The 23,027-nt window shown below is 37.6% G+C and overlaps 1 protein-coding gene across 1 annotated transcript in view; it reads right to left on the reverse strand.

Moving 5' to 3' along the window:
- The window catches only part of PLOD2 (procollagen-lysine,2-oxoglutarate 5-dioxygenase 2), a 49,423-nt gene that overhangs the window by 10,604 nt on the left and 15,792 nt on the right, over positions 1 to 23,027 (reverse strand). Inside the window, exons 5-10 of the mRNA XM_065410540.1 lie at positions 21,579 to 21,642; positions 20,433 to 20,530; positions 17,924 to 18,025; positions 12,560 to 12,685; positions 10,561 to 10,682; positions 1,397 to 1,501 (exon numbers count right to left, since the gene is read on the reverse strand). Coding sequence (XP_065266612.1) covers positions 1,397 to 1,501; positions 10,561 to 10,682; positions 12,560 to 12,685; positions 17,924 to 18,025; positions 20,433 to 20,530; positions 21,579 to 21,642 — 617 coding nt within the window. The remainder of the gene's footprint in view (positions 1 to 1,396; positions 1,502 to 10,560; positions 10,683 to 12,559; positions 12,686 to 17,923; positions 18,026 to 20,432; positions 20,531 to 21,578; positions 21,643 to 23,027) is intronic.

The following is a 23,027-nucleotide window of genomic DNA, read 5'->3' on the forward strand; positions in this document are numbered from 1 at the left end:
AAACTTCTCTTTTACAAAAACAAGCGATTTCAGCAAAGAAATAATATAATCAAAATGACATGCCAGCTAGGCCTTTATCTACAACTCAGTCCTTGTCATTAGGTAAATACAAGTTTCCAACATATGCTGATGAAATTAATACTCTGCCTCTTTGTCTGACCCACCTGAAAAGCCTGGCATTACCACTCAGAGCCAAATCCTGCCTACTTTACTCACATGGGAATTCATGGATTTTCATGAGTAAAGCAAGAGAAGTAGGAAAAAAACCAATATGAGCCGCGAATAGTAGTCAATATTGGATCTTTTCTGGAAATTGTGAAAAGCTAACAAGTTTTATTTCTATAAGTATCAGATGTCAAAGTTTAGTTTGTCTTGTATCTTGAGAAATTATTTAACAATGAGAAACAGCTCATGAGAGCAAAAACAATGATGTTCCATCATCTCCAAGAATAAATCTCTTTTTTAAAACTCCAAATACTAAGACTGAAACAAGTGGGCTTTTTTTAATGCTTGAATCATACAATTTCTGATCAATCAGTCTTGGAAATCCTGCTTCCTGTAACAGAAAGCAATGACACCACACAGCTGTCTTCAGAATGATTTAGATTCTTGGATGTTCAGATTGGGAATTGCTGTTTGTGCATATTCTTCTATGCAAAACATTTTGCGAATGATTAGCTGCCATGCTTAGTATAAAGAGTGATAATCAGTATATCTTCCTGGTCGACATGGGCTAGATTCACAACAGGACTTTCCTAAAATTCCTAAAATTTCAGAATCAGGCCCCACTGGGATTCAGAAAACCCCCATCTAGTTGCTGCTGAACCTTGTAGGTGCCAAAACTTGCTTGACACCTACATTTTTTGTAGTAAAAGTTGCCTAGGTGCCCATGTTTCTGCCTCTGTACATGCACATTGCATCCTCACTCTGGGCATGCAGACCCCTAAGCCCCAGAGTGATTCCTCCACCTAATTGGCCTGCAGGGCCCAATCCAGCGAGCATGCTCAGTTCATCTACCTTTTTCACTTCAACATTTTCAAGTGAGAAAGCATTTCCATTAACCAAATAATTAGGTCTGATTATTTCCCTCCCAGAACTCAGCATTTCTTTAAAGCGGGTTTTTTACAAACAAGCAGCCAAGATTAATTACAGAGTTAAAAATGTTTGCCATTGGAATGGCTTAGTGGTCTATTGGCAGCACAGTTTGCAGTAACATGATCACCTGATGCTTCCTCAAGTAGAGTAGAATGCTGATAAGCTCCAGATGGAACTGTGCCAAACTTCTCTTACAATAATGCAATGCCATAGAAGGGACAAGTAAAAGGGGATCCTGGAGAGTACTTCCAGACTAGGAAAAATGAAGATCCTCAGTCTGTAAGACAAAGATATACTGAACCTGTTTTGCTCTATCAGAAGTCTTAAAGTCTTCGGGTTTGTCAGCACAACATCCGCATCTATGCTGAAGTAATAGTCACATGCTTTATTCTGGCGACAAAGGTCCCTGCAAAGAGAGGAAGCAGCTCTTAGCACAATCAGTACATCCTTGTGTGATGTTAAAAATAAGTTTATGTGAAAAACTCAAGCACATTTAATAAATACTTGATAAAACTTTTCCAACTTAGGTGCCTAAAATCATGTACTTAAATCCACATTTGGATTCTTAAATAAAAGGGGGCTAATTTTTTAAGGTGCTGAGCAATCTCCAGCTTCTGTTGTCTTCAGTGGGAATTGCAAGCGCGCAACATCTCTGAAAATCTCCAGATTTCATTTAGGTGACTAAATATGGATTTAGGTACTGAAGTTTGGGCAGCCAAGTTTGCAAGTGTTGGGTTCTGTATTAACAATCGTTTAACTGGGTGTCTAATATATTCTCAACCCATGAGCTTTGCTTGAACAAAGGAGCTACAGATGTGATCTGCTGATTTGAATGGTGATAGAACTCCCTTCCAGAAAGCTGTTAACTGAAACCATTAGCAACATGGGGAGGGGAGGGGGAAAATCAACTGAACTTTTTATACCCAGTTGATTAAGCAAAACTTTTTATCTAAAAGAATAAGAATGTAATTGGTGTATATAGTATTTTAACAAAATCCCAACTGAGGTGACCACTGATCAGTGTAAAAAAGGGAACTCATGTCTACACTGCTGTGCAGTTTGGACTACAGGGTACGAACTGCAGTGAGTACAAAAGGGATGCGCTGTAACGCCCCTGAATAGATGTTTCAGGTGCAAACTTAAAAGTCGCTAGTTCACACTAAGGTAGTCCTGTCTGAGAGTTTACATTCATGTCTGCAGCTTCCACACAGGGGAGTTACAGTGCAGCACTTTGGTGCATGCTGCAATTCAGACCCCTGTAGTCCAAACTGCAGGGCAGCATAGACGTGCCCATAGATTGCTTCATAGATTACATCCTATCACCTATGTTTCTGATACCAGAAAAGGAGGAAATAGTAATTTCTGAATGTCCCTGTTTTCAAGAGAAGTTTCACTGAAAGGAGGAGGTATAGTGTATTATCCTTTAATATAAATGTGACAAATTATAAGTGCAGAAGAATTTTCTTTTTGTAGCCTGAACTCAAGGCCAAGTTCAGGTATCAGTGAACACAGCTCTATTGAAATCAGTGGAACTGCAACAATTTACATCACCAATGAATTTGGCCCTAATGTCTCTATGGGAATATGTTATTTTAAACGATGGAATATCACTCTGAGGCAATATCTTCCCTATATACCTTACATTTATTGTGCTGGCTTGTACGGTCTCACTACAGATTCCATTTTACCTGCATACATTTTATTTCACCTATTCTATATTCTGTAAAAATTCTAATAAATGCTACTTTTGTTTAATCTAAATTGAATTGAGTTTTGATTGGTATCTGGGGAAATTAATGGTGGTTTTTCATAAAGCCAACAGATCTCACAAGAAGAGTCACTGAAAAGTGACTACAAACAAGTCAAAGTATGGAGGTCTTTTTTTCAGTGCAGAACCACAAGACTATATCCTGTTCGGTTTACCACGGAATTCAGCCTGCAGTATTTCTCCTGCAAGCGTTCTTTATCAAGGACTGTAACTCTTGATTATCAGGTCCTCGTGCTCAAACTGGTACCTCAAGATCCTTTTGTGGAACTTGCACTGGAAGGTAAAGGACATCCTTCTCCATTCCATTGACTTAAAATCAAGCTATTCACTCAGTCACAGATGCAATAATCATTTGAGCTGAATTCCTAAAATAATACTGAGTTAACAGGAAGGATAGTCAATACAATGAAGAATTCATTGAAGAAGAGGTTTTTATGCATGGGTTCATGGTTAACAGTCTCGGGTGAAAGTACAGGCTATTACTTAACCAACACGTCCTTCATAGCCAATTTTCATACATGTTTGGATCAGATTGTGAACTATGATTCCTGAATTTCCAGTAATTCTTTACACTCAATACTTCCATTTGACACTGGCAGAGTTTATTTCAGTCTATTAATTTTCTCTGTCCAAAGCTTTGTAACTCTGCCATAAAATTCATTTGGCTTTATTATTAGAAAATAAAGCCTCAGCTAAATAGCATAGGGATTTTTTCTTTTAACCAATATTTGAAAATAATGCATATAGATTGTTTTTAATTATATGCTACATAAAATAAAACCAAAAGTAGCAGCTTTAGATTCATTTTTGAGCAGACATAATTGGAAAAATTAATTAAGTCTCGTCACATAAAATTTTGCAGGCAATTTGTGGGACTTCAAATTTTTTATTTTTACAAAATAAATTGCCAAAGTATTCTGTTAAAACTGGCTCTGTGTGTCTAGATTTAAGAATCCTTCTTACTGTATTCAAATATATTCATCTAAATGACAAGCTATTAGACGTTTGAAAAGCTTCCAAGTTAAAAAGTTGAAAAGCTTCCATATACCCAAGGTACTAGTGATCTATTTGGAAGCCTTCAGAAATATTATATTACCTTAAATATAAGGGAATTCATTTGTAATAAACAAAGTTATAGGAATATTTTTAACCAACAAAAAACCCCACAAGAATTTTCAAAATTAAGGCAGCAGTTTGGATTTCCTGACCTTAGTCTGAATCCTTTCATTTTTTAATTCCTTCCTTTCATTCTCACTATAATACAACAGGCTGGATCGTTAGGGTAGAGCTTCTCTTTTAATTAAGAGTTTCCTGCATTTCTGGATTTTTTTGTAGGAAACATGGTTCTTACCTATGCTCTTGCAAACACCACTAACAAAACTTCTAGGGAATTTTATAGCTTTGGATTATACATAACATGGAGTTATAAAAATTTCTCAATACTAATAAAGGAAACCTGCTCATAATAATGAAATTCAGATTTACTTTTCTGGTACTTTCATCGCAGCCTAGTAGCTTTCCCTAGGAAATACAAATAATCTTTGATAGTCTTTCTGCTTCAGAATATTACATTTTGATAATAGCTTAGTCTTTAAGGACACAGATATGCTACGATAACACATGACCTTACTCCAAGTAGGAGATCGGGATAGCAGTGACAAATGTGCCACTTGCTTTTCAGAGGTGCTTAATACCTCTAAAATCAAGTCATATGCTTTTTAGCTTAAACTCCTCAGGGAGAACTTTATTTCCCTGGCCTCAGTACATTTGCTCAGATTTATCTTAGTAGTATAAACGTGAAAGTTGAAAAGATTTTTTTTTTGTACACAAGTTCAAGCAGCTGTTTTAAAGCAGCGATAAGAAGTGGTCATTAGGAGAAGACAAAGATTCTAAGAGAGGATTAAACTACTGTTTAACTCTGCTTGTGAAGCACTGGCTTATCTTAGAAAAAGGAAAAATGTCACTGTTCTTTTATGAACAAAACCTTCCACTGAGACCATGTGATCTTGAAATATGCTAGTCCTAACCCACAGTAACTTGTTGGGAAGAGACAATCTGTTCAATTTCCTCTAGCAAACAGCCATTTAAAATGTCTAGAAACATGATTTGTATTTGAAATTGAGGCAGTCTATCATTTTCTGTCCTTCATAGTTTGAAAAGAGAATTGCAATCCTGGAACAGAGGACAGAACACCTTAGGACATATTCAGACTTCTCTTTATGAATACTGCAGTTTGAGAAACACCTTAAAAATGGTGCCTAGTGATATAATAAGATGACAACATTCACCTCTCCGTGTGACTTATGAAGGACAAAAACTAACCATCAGTACTACTGGCCACTTGGTGAATGTGAGTTAACCAATGCATTATATAATTTAGTAATTCCTGCTCAGTTGGAGCTGAATTGAATACATGGGGTGACTTTTCGATAAGATATGAATAGCATATAGTTCCGACCATGCCATAGTTGTGTCACCTAGAACTACACTTGGCAATTTCTGAATATCCTTAGTGAAATCTTTTGACTCCTTCAGAATAGTATATACACACACACCACACTTCTGTCCCAGTAGAGGTAAACATATCTAACCACACAATGGATAAAGGGCTAACTTTTATTTACGAAATTAAGCCTGAGGAGCTGAACTACTATAGTAGCTCTACTACATCCTGAAAAGCTACTAATGCCTGTAAAAATACCCTGAAATGGAGAGGGGGGAAAGTGGGGGATCATCCAATAACAAGATTCTAGGGACTGATAATCCTATAAGGAACTGAAAAAAATTACTTCTTACATTTGTTATAGCCTGAACATATTCATCGTAATCTCTAGAGTTTTCTGTTATACCAAAATCTACAACAACTGGTTAAATCTGGTCTCCAAATTGCACGGGTGGCTACATCCAAGTTCACAGTTGAACTGGAAAGCGGAAAAAAATGACAGTAAAATATCACATGTTCCTTGAAGACAAGGTTTTTTAAAAAACGAAGAACAGAAATTCCAAGAGATGTGCATACATAGGCAGAGTGCTCAGATGACTTTACATCTTCCTTCCTTCCGCTCTCATTTTGCTTCTACAACTGGTGCAAAGAATGTCATTGTGTGTTCCCGATACAGATTACATTCTGGAATTATATCAAAAACCACTGCCATCAATGCACCGACCATACACAGCTTTAGGTCTTTTCAAGGACAGCCAACACTGCTATCCAGTTGTCACAATATCCGAGAGGTAAGTATACAGATGGAAAGCAACTCAAACTTATCCCAAATAAGACATAAGAAGTAATGGGGGCATGGGGGGCCGGGGGGAACAATCCTTTTAGGGATCTAACTAGGAAATTAACCTCAACAACTGTTGAGGCGATCTGGCCTCCAGCCTTCATGGTTCTGACCTCCAATCTCCATGGTTTTGGGAGTCCTACTAGACTCATTATTGATCCAGAACATTCAGATTGCAACATCTTCCACCTTTTCTGGCTAAGTAACTGTGTTCCATGATTATAATCAACTCCATGTTAAATTTCTGCAATTGACTGTACCTAGTGATGAAAATGGAAGCCAAATGGACACTACAGATAGTCTATCACATGGTGGATTGCCCCTTAAATGTCATTAAAGAAAATCTAAGAACTCATGACAGTGATGTCCGGGCTCTGGCTCCTCATATGAAACTAGATGAAACTGTAACTCTTGGTTCTGATAACGGTCACAATGGAAAGCAGTGGGGGAAGGGAGAGGAATGTAAACCAAATGAGTGAGGTTGGTTAAACTAAGGAGAAGAAGAGAGTAATGTTCCTGGAGGAACTGTTATGTAATTCTTAATTTTGTACAGGGGTCAAATAATGGGCACACTAGAAGGACATGGATAGAAAAATGAAAAATCTACCCCATTTAATGAATGTGCTGTGCCAAAAGTAAAAACAGGAAAGTCACAGGACTCTGCCATAAGTTTTATATCTTAGAATGGCTGGTAGGACTCATGCATACCCTTTCTCAGGATATTCTTCGTAGTGATAAAAGACAAGTAGACGGTAATATGCTACATAATGGATTTGATATAGCCCATGAGTCTATCGATAAAGTTAAGGACATTGGGTCTATTTCTCAAAAAGCTTGGATATAGAAGTAAGAGTAGTCCATTTGTATGGAACTCTGGCATGTGCACACAACCAATGTTTACTGAGCTATACAATCAAAACTTGTAAAAAGTCAGATCTCTGAAGAGTCGCTCTTTTCAATGCATTCACATTGGAATACTAAAGGGAATGGAATAAAATTATTCTGAATTCCAGATGAAGAGAAGAAAGGGCTGAGAGCAAGCAGCAGATATAACCCACAGGGAATGTGTGTCACAAATCTAACCCAAAAGTTTAGTTAGATTTATCAGAGAAAAGCAAACATACATTTTTCAGATGTCCCAGGGAATCAGATTAATTTCAGAAGGGAGTGGAAACAGACCTTGAGGATAGAAGAATATATAGTTGAACCTGAAATCGACTTAGAATTGATTTTAGGTTGAATTAAGATGCTCTGTCAATTTATATTTGAATTACTCACTTTAAAATTCCTACTTTTAATAGCTATCATTTGAGCACAATGCGGTTTTCTGTGCTGGATTATATATGATTATTTACACTTTCCCTTTATGTTACACATCCCCTGCAGGACAGAGACTGTTAGCAAGGGGCATTTTAGAGGAGAAACAACATGGGCCATATTATATTTGTACTGTGGTGGAAATAAGTATCCAGTGTGATGTATCACAGCGTGATTATACTCTAATCTTACAAAGGGGAGTTTGATAGAATGCTATGCAAGCCTGACAAACAGGTAGTTTTGTGGGGCTCTTTACGGTTTTTAATATTCTGGTGAATGGCTAGTTTATAACCACCACTCCTACCATCCATTTAAATTATTTATAATCTGCTGGATCGCAAAGAGTCTTAGGGGCTTTTGTATGTAGTTCTGCTTTCTGTTACATTATGCTACTGTAAGCTTCATGAGAGGAGGCAGAGATCTCTAAGCTCTGCAACTGAGATCTGGAGCTTAGTGTTATAATAGGATACAAGCTTATTACTGAAGACAGCACTTCCCTTTCACACTTGTACAATAATATAAATGGGGGAGGGTGGAAGATCCTCTAGAGCTGCACATACAATAAACCAGTTTACAAGTTTTCAAGTGCAGTATGTAATTGTGGAGAAAAAGCAGACTCTGATTTATTTCTTTTTTCAAACTTGCAAATCTCAAAAGAGCAGCACAGAGTAGACTTCATGATCCTCTCTCTACCTCAGAAGGGTAGGGTCAACCCTAAAGATGGATGAAGGAATAAATCTACTGGAAATCAAAACTAAGGTTCCAGGGATTACAGGTATTTCCTAAGTGATATTTAGGCCATTAATTCAAAAGAACTTAAATGGGGATAGAGGAAGATAGTTAATGTAGAGCATCATTGATCTAACAATAGCTTGGAGCCCTGTATGATGCAGTACACATTTTTACATGACCATATATTACACACACAAATTTAACCTCTTACATCGGGATACATATGTTTAGAGGTAAGGGGGTGGCAATGAAATATTTTTGAAACATCTCTTGGTATAACTACCTAGGCATGCAGAGAAAAGGCAAGGAATATACAGTGGCTGTCAGAAAAAGATGCAGGACAAATATGTAAATACACAAAGGCCAAAGTCAGCTCTGACATTGGGCATGCAACTCCTCTTCATGCCTAACCAAGCAGCACTGGGGATGCATTTGGCCTATAGATACAATAAAAGACACTACTGGTATGTTCAGTTATATCTAACAGGCTCTAATAAGCCGAAGAGGGGAATGTGGTCCATTAGCCATCACCACTAGTGAGGGGGGGTTGCCAGCAGACAGGAAGTGTTTATATATTAACAATTTAGGGGTTGATTCTTACTTCCAAACTCTGATTGTTTAACCTGTGGTTTAGCTGTGCTTATGGAGTTGTGTTATTCTATTCTGAAACTTTTATTTGGTTTTATACTGAGGGTCCTTTTCTTAATTATTACTGTGCCTCCAAGGTAATAAAAGACCCCAAGGAATACGCAGCAGCAGGTAAGATTGCCAGAAACACATCGGTAATATGGAAGTGCCCTTTTGGGGACGGAAAATACCTATAACCCCTTAAGTGATGTTTAGACCATTAAGTCAAAAGAACTTAAACATGGATAAAGATAACATCCACTGGAAGTTTTAAATCAACAATTCTCAATATGAAACAACAGGTAGGAGCCCCGTATGATTCAGTTCCTCTCCCCTAAGCATTGTTTTGCAATGTCCTGAGAATAATCACGATTGCATTTTCTCATCAGAAGTACCTTGAAATACAGTTTTAGAGGCCATTAAAGACATGGAAGCAGACAAAGTTGGAAGTAGTTGCATATACATTTAGAACAAAACATGGGAAAAGGCGAAGAAATCTGTTAACCGTTAGCATCTGATGTAATTCTACACAACCCAGAAAAATAATAGCACTAAGGCCCTCCCTAATACAAATAAATAAATAATTTAAAATAATGAAAGAAAATGTATTTTACAGCATAAAATGAAAGTAATTGTAAACCCACTGAGTAAGAATGTATATATTTGGTATTAGGGAAATAAAATGGATTATTGAGCAGTTTGATCTGGCATTTAACATGGTCTCTGTAGAGACTCTCACTGTTACCTAGAGAGAATAGACCAAAACCATAAAATACAGATCAAAGCTCAGGTTCCAAACTACACCCACATATAAAGCTTGGGGGATGTTCAGAATGGATCTGAACTAATGAAATACAAATTAATGAAATGGGAGACAGATGCAAAATCTGGGTCTGGGTTCAATTTCTGAACCCCACCTTACTCCATACATGCAGAAAGAGAAAATGATGGTGTGTTCATATCCAGATCTCCTTCTAATTCTACACTAAGTTTAATTTAATTTTACTATAACAAACAAGATCAAAGATGTCGAGTACAAGAATGCATAGAGTTGATGCATCTTTGAATGCAAGCTGTATTTTTTTCCTTGACACATCATTCTATACTAACTTTGTTTTAGGTCTTGAGCATATGTGCATCCCTGAAAATAGTAGCCGAAATGTTAATTTCTGAAAAAAGTATTTTATCTATTTAAACTTGAAATAACATCCACGCATCTTGTAGTGTAATGTAGTATAAAGATTAACTAGTATTTTATGTTGTATCATTTACTTTGTTTGCATAGCATGCTTCTTTTTAAAAACACATTTATATTTGGACAGATTTCATTGCTCATCATATATGCTGAGAAATATGTTCATGTTCCTGCCAGATATACTTCATGAATAATCCACAACATCTGTTCCACTCCTACATAATCTATTATTCCCTATATTCTTAAAGCCTTCATCTGAAGTCCAAATGATAGATCATTTAAACAAAGTTAAATCCAAGCCAACAAGAAATGCCTACACAGATGAACAACAGCTTTTTATATTGAAAACAAATAATGGTATACATAATGAGGACACATCATAAAACATTCAATATTACAGTGTGTGTGTCTAACTAGAGTTTGTTATTCCATGAAAATCTTTGCTTAAGTGTCTATTTATCCTCTATTGAAAATGTATAATCTAACTTAACGTTAGTATACAATTAAAAAAAAAAAAAAAGACTTAGAAAATCCGAATTTACATTCCCATGTTCCTGGCTTCTGCTTGACTCAGGTTCTCCTCAGGTCCAACAATTTTTATACTTCTGATAGCCTTCTTGGCTTTCTCCCAAAATTTCTTGATGTGCTTTTCATGATAAACCTCCTGTAATCATGTTAACATAATTCAGAGTTAATGTAAAATACCAATTGCTGTGCTGTAAGACACAAATAATAAAACATTTAGTATCCAAGTGCAAATTGTACTATCACAGGAAGAAAGAAGAGGTGATTACAATTTTTGCAGATATCTTCAGAATATTTTCAAGTACTAAAACAAGCTCTTTTGTTGAAGAACTTAGAAAAACCACTGTGGTGCAACAATGGAATTCATATTTCTATTATGGTTCTAGTATTGGGGGAGTCGCAAACGGTTTATATGATAATTTTGCTGGATGCATATTTTGCAATCTATGGCTCCAAACCCACACTAAAATCTGCACAGATGAACCCTTATGCTCACGCAAACTCCTATGGACTTCAATGGGCTCTGTAGAGATGTAAGGGTCTGCCCACACATACCCAGTTGCAGGATGTGGGCTTAGAGCTTTATAAAATGCATGTAGGGATCAGTGTTTGGATCTTGGGTTCAGTCACTCACTTTTAGGTTAAGAATACTATAGAGATAGTGCCTCTCACTGCTCTCCAACAATCCTGGTTGGCCAGTAGGAGGAGAGTCACAAAACTTACTCTGGCTAGAACCACCATCCATCCTTCTGTGAAATTAAGCAGTTTGTTATGACATGAGGCCTTTTAAATGGACGGAGGTGGGGGAACTGTTTGGACACACTGACTGAAAGAACGGAGTGTTTGTGGGGAGGAAGCAAGGTGGAAGTTGTGCAGAGTATTTTCACCCAAGTTGGTAAAACCAACATTTCTGTGTATATTCATAGAAGTGCTGAATATTTAATAATTCTCTCAGAAATTACTTTCTAATTATTATTTCTCTTGATTGCTAATTTCCTTAGCCTTACAGTTCTCTACAGCATGCAATAGTTCTAAGTCAACTCTCAGATAACATGGCTGGCTTTAGAATAATTAAAAAACAAAACAAAAAACAAAAAAACCCAAATCCTCACCAATTTCCCCCCTCTTTATATTAAAAAGGATAGCCAACTTCTTTTGATCATTCCAGAGGCTATTTAACTTCTGATTGGCACAATGAGGCCCTTGTTTTGCACAATGATAAAAGCCCATAGTTATTACTGGTATATAATCTGCATATCTTTTTACTATCCCCCCCACAAAAATATTCATAAAGCTTGAGGGCACGCTATGCCACTGATGTCAATGGACTACATGCCAGTGTAAAGAGAGAAAAATACAGGGACCAATACTGCTATCACATCCTGCAAAGACTTGTGCACATCAGTAACTACTCCTATGATTAATGCTACTGAAGTCAATAGGGCCTAAATCTTGCAGGACTGAGCCCCTAGATAAGTGGTTCTCAACCTATTTACTGTGTTATGTGGGCTGCATCCAATACTACCTGTATGGCCCTGAAGATGTCACATGGGCCGCAGCTCTGTGCTGACTGGGCTGCAAGCGGACCGTGGCCACAGGTTGAAAACCACTGCCTTAGATGATTAGCAAGGAGCACTCAAAGTAAAAGTCAGCCCAACTGTTCTCTCCTGTGTATGTTTTGGAGACTCATATCTTTCACTTTAAGGCTGGGAGTCTCATGTAATACAAATGTTATGACAAATAGCAGGAACCCGAATTGTAACAAAATAACATTGATGTCTTGGCCACAGAAAGCAGAAAAAAAAAGCTAATATAATTGAATTAAAGGCTCCAGAAAGTACCTCTTGAATTTAATCAAATAAACTCTGAGAAAAATGCTACTGCTGCTATTTACCAACATTATATTACCACATATTTTCCATTGCTGCTTACCATATTACGAAAAATCTCAATTACATTTTAGCAATTGCACCTGAATAAAAGTAAAACTGCTCCAGATAGTTCCCCAATACTTACATTATTATGAATGAAGATACTAAGTTGTTCCTTTGGGTAATCCAGAGTCAACAGTCTGTCTAAAAATTTAGGTAGGAAAGGAGTTGGTTGTTCAATGAAAACACCAATTGTAACCCTTGGATGTTCCTAAAAGAAATAATTTGTTGACACAAAATACAACCAGGAACATTTCCCTCCTCTCTAAGACTACAACAGCATGAGCTCAGTCTTGTTTTTAGTACAGTTGATCTAAACTACATATCTAAAATTCATGCTTCTGTGTGCATTCACTATCTGATTTTACAAGAGGCTAACATAGATGTCCAGTAAACCAAAAGGATTTAGTTTTATTAGGATCTGGGAAACTTTTGGGAAATGAGGAGCCTATATAGGAAGGATTGGCTCCACCTAAACCAAAATGGAACCAGATTACTGGCATGTAAAATTAAAAAGGTCATACAGGAGTCTTTAAACTGAGGGCTGTGGGAAAGTCAGAAGGTGTGGAGTTCTGACAGACACATTCCTTTTGGGAAGGATTTATGAATAGGGATAGAAGTTAATAAAAGTACAGATAAGATCTGAAGAGCAACAGGCAAACGAAAAAGAGTCCCATTTAATTATATCACATGAAGGCAGACAAATAAATATTGACACATTTTATAAGTGCTTGTATACAAATGCAAGAAGTCTAAATACTTTCAGATGAGAGAACTTGAGTGCCTGATATGAAAATGAGGCTATTGATATAATAGGCATCACAGAAACTTGGTGGAATGAAAATAATCAATGGGGCATGGCAATACCAGGGTAGAAAATATATAGAAACGACAGAATGGGTTGCACTGGTGGAGGCGGGGAGGGATAGCACTATGTGTGAAAGAAAGCGGAGTCAAATTTAGTAAAAATCTTAAATGAATCAAATAGTTCCATAGAATCTCTATAGATAGAAATGCCATGCTTGAATAATAAGCATATAACAATAGGAATACACTACTGACCACCTGACCAGGATGGTGACGGTGACTGTGAAATGCTCAGGCAGATTAGAAAGGCTACAAAAACAGAAAACCCAATAAAAGAATGGGGGATTTCAACGATCCCGTATTGACTGGGAACATGTCACCTGAGGTTGGGATGCAAAAATAAAATTTCTAGATACCATTAATGTCTTGGAACAGCTAGTCATGGAACCCACAAGAGGAGAGGAAATTCTTGATTTAGTCCTAAACTGCTCAATAATAACAACCATAATATAACTAAATTTAACATCCTTGGAGGGAGGAAAATACCAAAGCCACGACAGGAGCATTGAACTTCAAAAAGGGGAACTACACAAAAATGAGGCTAAATAAATGAAAATTAAAGGGAACAATCACAAGAGTTAAATGCCTGCAAGCTGCATGGAAGCAGTTTTAAAACACCATTATAAAGGGTCAAACCACACCCCCACACACCCACACCCACACACACCAAATATATAAAAAATAAGAGGACCCCTCCACCCCAATGCCATAATGGCTAAATGGAGTAAAAGAGGCTGTTAGAGATTTAAAACAGTATCTGTTAAAAATGGGAAGTCATATCCTACTCAGGAAAATAGAAAGGAGAATAAACTCTGGCAAGTCAAGAGTCAAAGTATAATTAGGCAGGCCAAAAATGAATTTGAGGAACAACTAGCAAAAAGACAAACACTAACTGTATTTTTTTTTTTTTTAAAGTACATAAGAAGCAGGACACATCACAATCAATCAGCGGGGTCACTGGACCATCGAGATGCTAAAGGAGCACTTAAGGAAGACAAGGCAGTTATGAAGAAGCTAAATGAATTCTCTGCAACAGTCTTCACTGCAGAAGATGTGAGGGAGATTCCCACACCCCGAGCCATTCTTTTTAGGTGACATATCTGAGGAACTCAGATAGAGGCAACAGCAGAGGTTGTTTTGGAACAAACTGATCAATGAAACAGCAATAAGTCACCAGGACCATATGGTATTCAGCCAAGAATTCTGAAGAAACTCAAATATGAAATTGCAGAACTGCTACTAGATGGACCATTGGTCTGACCAAATATAGCCATTCTTATGTACTTAACTAAATTCTCTACAAGTTATTTTCATTCTCAGTGTAGCTACTAAATATTGCAAGTCAAGGTTTTAAATTACTGGCCTATGAAAGAAATGCATATAAACATTAGAAAAACAATATTTCACAAAATAATTTTAAAATAGTATGCAAAAATCTATAAAGTTAACGTTTTAGCTAGAGAAAATACATTTTGTTGTCTAAAGGAAAACAGACTGATTTTAAAAATAAATTACAAAACTGAATTTATGCCACAAAATATTTTACTAATCCATATTATAAGAGTTCATTAATGCATGGAAAGCAGCCAAAGACAGGCAAGGCATAACCTTATAAACAAGCCATGCTCTACTTCCCTATTAAAGAACTATTGATGGGTCAGCTATAGGAGATATACATTGTAGATACATTTTACTGTAGATTAAAATAAAAATTTTGTAATCATGCAAATAGATTACCATAACTTGCTCGTTAGCATTAAGCAAAATTTATTTTTCTATTTGCAATTTATGGTAACAAGAATAATGAAATAATTCATTAAAAATAGAAGAGAAGTGTTGCAAAGCCAGGCAAAGGCTTTTAAACCATTTAGATGCTAAAATTATTTTGGACTTTCGGTTTAGAACAGTAATATTAAATTACAGGAATGTTATATAAAAAGATCATCTGAAAACAAAACTAGGTAACTTTTTATCTAGAACAGGTTTGTAAGTTATTTGAGATAGACATCTAAACTTTTAGTAATGTACTCCTACACACAAAAATTTATCATTACAAATATTTTTCTACCTCTAAACCAGACAATTAATATAAACATTTTTAAAACTCTCTGCAATGGACTTCAGACAGAAACCAAATATGGGTATAAAAATCTTCAAGTTAGTTCTCTTTAAGCAAGTCTACATTCACTTACACTGTGTCTGCATAAGATATCAGGATGTGTTGAAATTTCAATGTCATTGTCCATATGTGAGAGACAAGGTGGGTGAGGTAATGTCTTTTATTGGACCAACTTCAGTTTGGTGAGAAAGACAAGCTTTCAAGCTACACAGAGCTCTTCTTCAGGTCTGGGAAAGGTACTCTAAGTGTCACAGCTAAATACACAAATAGTGTAGCATAAGTAGCGCATATTCTAAGGAACCATTTAAGGTGAAGTAGCCTGCAGTCATGAGGACAAAAAGGGGGATTAGCAAGTTCAAATGGTTGTAATAAGCCATAAATCCAGTCTTTATCATCATAACTTTGCTAGACACTAAAAATCATGATCTTAATAAAAAGAAAGCTGGTCTCTCTCACCAAACAGAAGTTGGCCCAATAAAAGATACTACCTCACCCACCTTGTCTCTCTAATAACCTGGGACGGACATGGCTACAACAACACTGCATATAGCACTGTCCATATGTGAAATCCAGAAACATGTCGGCATGTTTTCCTGAAAGCAAACATGATGTTTGTTCCTCATACCCAGGTTTATATGGACTGCATAGCATTCATAGGGAAAACCAGCTGGACTTACAAATATAATTGTTTCTGTTTCATTTTCAACTTGTATTCCAATTTGCATCATTTCAAACAAGCGGTGATTAAGTGGTACACAGGCAGTCTTTAAAAAATAATTGAAATTTCCAATCTACTGTCATTCTGGCAGGAACTGCTCTACTGAGACAAGTGTCATGGTAACTTATATTGTTGAATACAAGCAAATGTTAACCACTCTATGAAGATTTATCAGTAAAGTGGCATATGCTGTACTAAAATGCATCACTAAGCAGGGCATATATAATTGCTACCAATAATAGAAAGCACACACAAGCAAGACAAGTAATACAATGGATTTTGCATATTTTTCAAATTCCGTGGGATTATTCTGGGGGTGTGGCACTTCAAGATAGCCCCCACATTCTCCAGGAAGAAATTCAGAAGCAGCAGCCACACCATCAGCACCAGGTAGCTGAGTCTCTCCACCCCCAATGCAAATGGAAGAGTGGTCCCTTAAGCCCTTTTAAGGAAGCAGCACCTTTACAGCCTCATTATTTCTTATCATGGTCCATCCACCCTCCCTACACCTTACTCAATTCTTGCATCTTGCCTTTAATTAAACTGTAAGCCCTTCAAGGACAAGGATCTCCTCTCTTATGTGTTTGCACAGCCACACACACACACACACACACACACACACACACACACACACTCCAGTCACCACTGCATCCTTTGCTCGCTATACAAAGGAAAACAAAGAACTAAGGGGAAGGAAATCTCCATGAGGATTTCTTTCACAGAGATTCCCCATCACTATACTGCTTTTTGGTGGGTGAGAGGGACTTGCACCCCCACCCCACAGAGAGACCTGAAGGGCTCATCGTCAAATTGATGCCCAAGAGACAAGGGCAAGCCACACAGAGTTCTTGGGCCTCTGCACTGGTGGTGACCTCCTGGGCCCTCCTCTGCTCATTGGCTATAGCGTTCCAGCAGAGCCCTGCTACCAGACACTCCCCCTGGGAATCTTGGGGCAGCCAAGATAGGTGGTGAAGGAAACACCTATGAAAAGAGTACATCACCGGGCGTGGTGGGGAGAATGTATGTTAACAACCCCTATTCCTGGCCTACACAATCCTTCCCTTTGATCTCTCCCATTCTCTACCCTCTCCCACAGCATGGGCTCAAAACCACTCCCTTCACAGGGGTCCAGAAGGCAGGACGGGGTGGGGGTGGGGGGAGGGAACAGAGACACAGAACTGATGCGAGTCCCCCTTCCACACACAGAGAGTCCCTCCCATCTTTGCACAGACTTGTAGCTGGTTGAGGGGGACAATCTGCAATCACATACACTTATGCAAGTAGGGTTGCCAACTTTCTAATCGCACAAAACTAAACATCCCGGCCCATCCCCCTCTCTGAGGCTCTGCCCCCGCTTGTTCCATCCCCCCTCCGTTCATCGCTCACTCTCCCACACCCACACTCACTTTCACCAGGCTGGGGCAAGGGGTTGGAGTGCAGAGGGGGTGAGGGCTCTGGGGCGGGGCTGGGGATGAGGGGGGAAATGGTCTCTGGGCTGGGGGTGGTGCCAAATTATAACCAATATGAAAATATTGACATTTGCCACTTAAAATAGTACTGATAAGTTTGTAACTCATTAATCTGTTTCCATTATTATTTTGCATAATATCTAACATATGAAAACAGCCTCAAGTGTGCTTGAAATGTAACATTATGTACTGTAGCTTTTTTGTCTCAGAAAAATCACTATAAGGGCACTGAAATTCACGTATCAAAGTGTTCAGTTATACATGAGATATACTTACTGTAACCGTTGATAGGTCTAGTACATCTAAATCACAAACACCACATCCAGTTTCACGTGTCCAAGCATTAGGGATATAATTTCCAAAGTAACTGAGGTAAATCTAGTAAGCAAAAGAACAATTCACATTTACTATATGTAAATGCAACCCATCTCCATATCTTAACACAAAGATTAACACATCAGTGTTAATCCTCAAAATAGATTTAATTTCTGTATAGCTATGCTTTTCTTCCTAAAAAAAAAGGGGGGGGGCCAGAATTTGTGGTCACAGCTTCAAGAAGCTGAACAATTGTGGTGGGCATAATAAAACACATACTGCATTTCACCTGTCTTTGAAAAATGCCATGCCAAAAAATATTATTAGAACCAAGTTAGTACCCTTCCTGTAACTGATGGTCACTGGTATTTATGGGAAAATAGAGATGGGCAAAGGGCAACACTTCCGGGGAAGGAATTATATAATATTTAGAAGATACGGGTGCACAGATGTCATATGAATTGGACTGAAGCTTTTTCCCTTTTAGGGCAGCTATTCCAGGACCCAGAAAACAAACAGTGAAACATATTTAACTGATGCACCTGGCTCTCTGACAGGGGTTCTCTGGCAGTTGTATTGTCAACTTTGGAATTGGCTCCAAATCAGTTATATAATTATTCTAAGGTTAGGCTATCCTGGGTGCCAAATGTTCCTGGATGCCATATTTTATCCACAGCCACATTAGCAAATAAGGTCCCTTCCAAATTCATATTACCATTCTCACGGGTTAAAGGACTTCTTCCATACCATCATAAACCTGTTTTAGAATTTGCCTACTCATTTGCCCTACAACCACTCCTATTATACTTAATGAATAGGCAGCACATAATTTCCCATGTGAAAACTGCTCCATGAAACTCAAATTGTTACAGTTTGCTTGTACTTGCCCTGATATGTTTATTTCCCTTTTCTTTATCATATGTAGTAAGTGGAAAATATTTATCGAAGTCAGACAAAAAATAAAGCGTTACTGGACTTTCAGATACCTAAAAATAAATATGTAAGAGTGCTTAGCCAAATAAAATATGACACCAATACAAAGATAACTACACTAAGGAAAAGTGTAAAGAACACTTTACATTATTGCTATAATTTTGCTCTACCTTTTAGATAAAAAGTAATCCACTAAATCCTAATGAGTTCAACAGAACATGTATAAAATAGAAGTTTTTTGCAAATACTAAGTCTTAGTTTAGGAGATTATTTCAATTCATGGCCATTCCCCAGCTCGTGAACGTTTAAATGTTTTTCTAACCTGTTCATCACATTTATGTATCTCTGCTTAAGCTCTATTGCCACAGAAGGGCACAATCAGACTATGACAAAATGGTTCAGAGAAACTCATAGTAGGATTTTTTTTCCTGCTTCAGTAGGTTTTTAGACTAAAATCCTTAAAATGCTTTTGCACCATGACAGAAGTGGGTTAAGCTGCTGTGTGACTATAAACAGGAAAGAAGTTTTGTTTAATATTTTGGGAATTAGGCTTCACCCGATCCACTTGTCACACATATGAGAATACAATTGTATCTGAGTTTTGACGGCTAAGTAGAGGTACTAATTAGTGCCAAATAGAATCAAGCAAATATTAGGCCAAGTAAGGAAAATGTATCTACTAAAACCATTCCCAGAACCCACAAAAAAGTGTTAGCAAATGAGGCCTCAAATATGTTCTAGAGGACATTGCAGCCTATAACACCTACAGCTGAACTTTTCAAATGTTTTCAATTACTAGCTTTTATATGGTCTGTAGGTTAAAATTCATGAAAAAAATTAGTAGTACAGTTTACATGTAATGCATATGACTGGAAGGACACATGCAAACATTAATCCTTGTAAATGGAAGCCATATGGAAGAAATATCAGCCATCTAGTATGTATTTTAGAATTATAAGTCAACCATAGTTTACAGCATCTAATATAGGAGATATTAATTTTAAAAGATGAAATGCTAGGGGGAAAAAAACTAACAGTCAGTAGTGGCTGGGATTTTAAAATGAGTAGTGTTGGCAGGACGGCAGTTGGAGCCTTGAGGCGTTATACTCCACTTCTGTGCCCTGCCTGGGACTTCTCTTCCCCCCAAAGCCTCTACATACTTCATTTGCAAAAAGCCCCACTATGCATAAATCACCTACTATGATTATGAATAAAATCAAAGTTCTCCACTTGCTGTTCAGCAATGATAGCTCAATGAAAGCATCAGCTTCTGAAATCCAGAGCTGCAATCAAGTTTGCTAAGCAAAGAGTGAGCAGTTGCTATAACTTGTTATCAATATAGTGGCAATGGAATAACAGGCTGAGGAGTAAGTGATCAGCACAATATATGAAACTTTAGCCATGTGACTCTTATTAACTTTAATCGGGAAGTGAGCACCTCATTTCCTGGTGCTATGCTGAAAGTTTATTTCAGTTTCTTTTGTTATCTTATTAAAACTGGTCCTTGATAAAAGCTGAAAAAGTGACTGTCACTTACTTTAGTGGGGCCATTTCCATGCAGAGTGATGGGCAGCGTCTCATACACTGAATTCCTAGCTCTTACTCTTCCTTCTTCAAATTTCAGAAGAACTTCATCTGCACATTAACCAGCATGTTAACAATACGAATGAAAATAGTTAATTGGAGGATGCTCAAGCGATTGGTGCTGTGTCACAATTAACAGACTTTAAATTTATTCTGGTATTGTAAGTAGTCTGGCCCTAGTCCCGGGCCCTATGTTCAATTCTTGGCTCTGCCACTATTTTGCAGGGTGAGTGAGGGCAAGTGCCTTTCTGCCTTATGCCTCAGTTTCCCATCTGTAAAACAGAGATATGATACAGACCTCCTTGGTAAATGCTTTGAGGTCTATGGATGAAAAATGGCATATAAGAGCTAAGTATTAATTTATTTACACTACTTATCTTATGGGCTCTCTTATTATCTTAGTCTTTAAGCACTGCACAGGTAAATTAGATGTGGAGGATAAGGTCCATAGGGAACTTCAGAGGTTTTTATGCTCTACATCCTTCACATGTTTTAAAAAGCTTTGCCTAGAGCTTATAAAACTAGCATAACTTTAACTTTCCATTTACGAAGGAATTCAATTGAGATGTTCCACAGTTGAAGGTCAAAGGTGGAGGTAAGGAAGGAAGTTCGTGCATACATAAAAAAAGGATTTCCAACTAAAATTATGACAATCCAGTCAATGTAAGGAAATTCAAAATTAAAGCTAGCCTATTCCATTATATGCCTTGCTACTAGAGTGATCTCAAATGAATATGTGATTTTACATACCATATGTACTTTGCAAGCCCTAATTAAATTTAGTTATAGAAGGATGGAAAGGTCAGTCAACTTCACTGTCACTGTTAGACAAACCTAGTTCTAGACATATCAAAACTATCTAAAATTAATATTTTTGCTAGTGATACAGAAAAATCAATTGATATTGTACATATCAGATCTGAGAGACAGGATAATCTTACTAACGTGTTCATCATGGAGTAATCTCTTGCATACATGTATAATTTATTTATTTAAAATAAGGGAGAACTATTTTCACTTTAAAAAGCAAACAAAAAAAGAATGTTAATGTCAGACATATGCAGTACAGGCCAATCAATATACGTGCTAATACACATACCAACAGCTCCATTCAGGGTCTGGAAAATTCTGCACTTGTGGTCCAAAGTAATGTTAATACGTGCCTAAAAATTAAAAACAGCAAAGACACTGAGGTGTTATAAAAGTTAGCACAGCACATGTTTAAATGTATTGACAGATGTTAGTTAACCAGTTAAAAGTTACAGTTTTATGTTTCATCTGTTTTGGGGAATCTAATTGCAAGTTTTTAAATCTTTCAATACTCTTCTTTTTCTAAGTCTCATTTAGCTTTACAGCTGACAGTTACTTGCACACGTATTCCCTCCAGAACATCCGATTCATCAGAAAATTGTTTAAATTGATCTAGTACATAAGTAGGGCCCTACCAAATTCACAGTCCATTTTGGTCAATTTCACAGTCATAGGATTTAAAAATAGTAAATTTCATGATTTCAGATATTTAAATTTGAAGTTTCATGGTTTTGTAATTGTAGGGGTCCTGACCCAAAAAGGAATTGTGGGGGTGAGAAGGAATCGCAAAGTTATTGTAGGGGGGGGTTGTGGTACTGCTACCCTTACTTCTGTGCTGAAGCTTATGGGAGTGCTGCCTTCAGAGCTGGGCAGCTGGAGAGCAGCGGCTGCTGCCCAGGAGCCCAGCTCTGAAGGCAGAACTGCTGTCAGCAGAAGTAAGGATGGCATGGTATGGTATTACCACCCTTAATTCTGTGCTGCTACCTGCAGAGCTGGGCCCTCGGTCAGCAGCCGCCACTCTCTGGCTGCCCAGCTCTGAAAAGCAGCAGCACAGAAGTAAAGGGTGGCATAGTATGGTATTGCCACCCTTACTTCTGCGCTGCTGCCGGTGGGACGTTGCCTTCAGAGCTGGGTGCCTGGCCAACAGCTGCTTCTCTCTGGCCGCCCAGCTCTGAAGGCAGTGCAGAAGTAAGGGTGGCAATACCGCAACCTCCCTAAAATAGCCTTCCAACCCCCTGCAATTCCCTTTGGACCCCCAGTTTGAGAAATGCTGGTCTCCCCCATGAAATCTGTATAGTATAGGGTAAAAGACCAGATTTCACTGGGGGAGGCTAGATTTCACAGTCCAGGACGCATTTATCATGGCTGTGAATTTGGTAGGGCACTATACATAAGCAATGAGTTTGCTTTAAATTATGTAAACTCAGCAAATGGAGGTCATGACTTTCCAAAGGAATCAGTTTGTCAGTATAAGCTAGAGAGAAGTCTCCCCCTGTGTCCTCTCTCTAAAAAAAAGACTAAAAAAGTCATAGCCAAAAAGGATTAACATTTTTAAAAACACACAACATAAAGCATATTTCTTCAAATATAAAAGTTAAAACTATGCTTCTTGATATAATACAGTATCAGTGGCTCTAATATACACAGCTCTACTAGAACTGAAGTTTCTACCCTGCCTCTAGAAAATAATTAGGGCTTGTTTGTATATTCATTGAACACCCCAAACTCTCTTTAGCTT

Source organism: Emys orbicularis, chromosome 9 (genome assembly GCF_028017835.1).
Source record: "Emys orbicularis isolate rEmyOrb1 chromosome 9, rEmyOrb1.hap1, whole genome shotgun sequence".
NCBI classification, from domain to species: Eukaryota; Metazoa; Chordata; order Testudines; family Emydidae; genus Emys; species Emys orbicularis.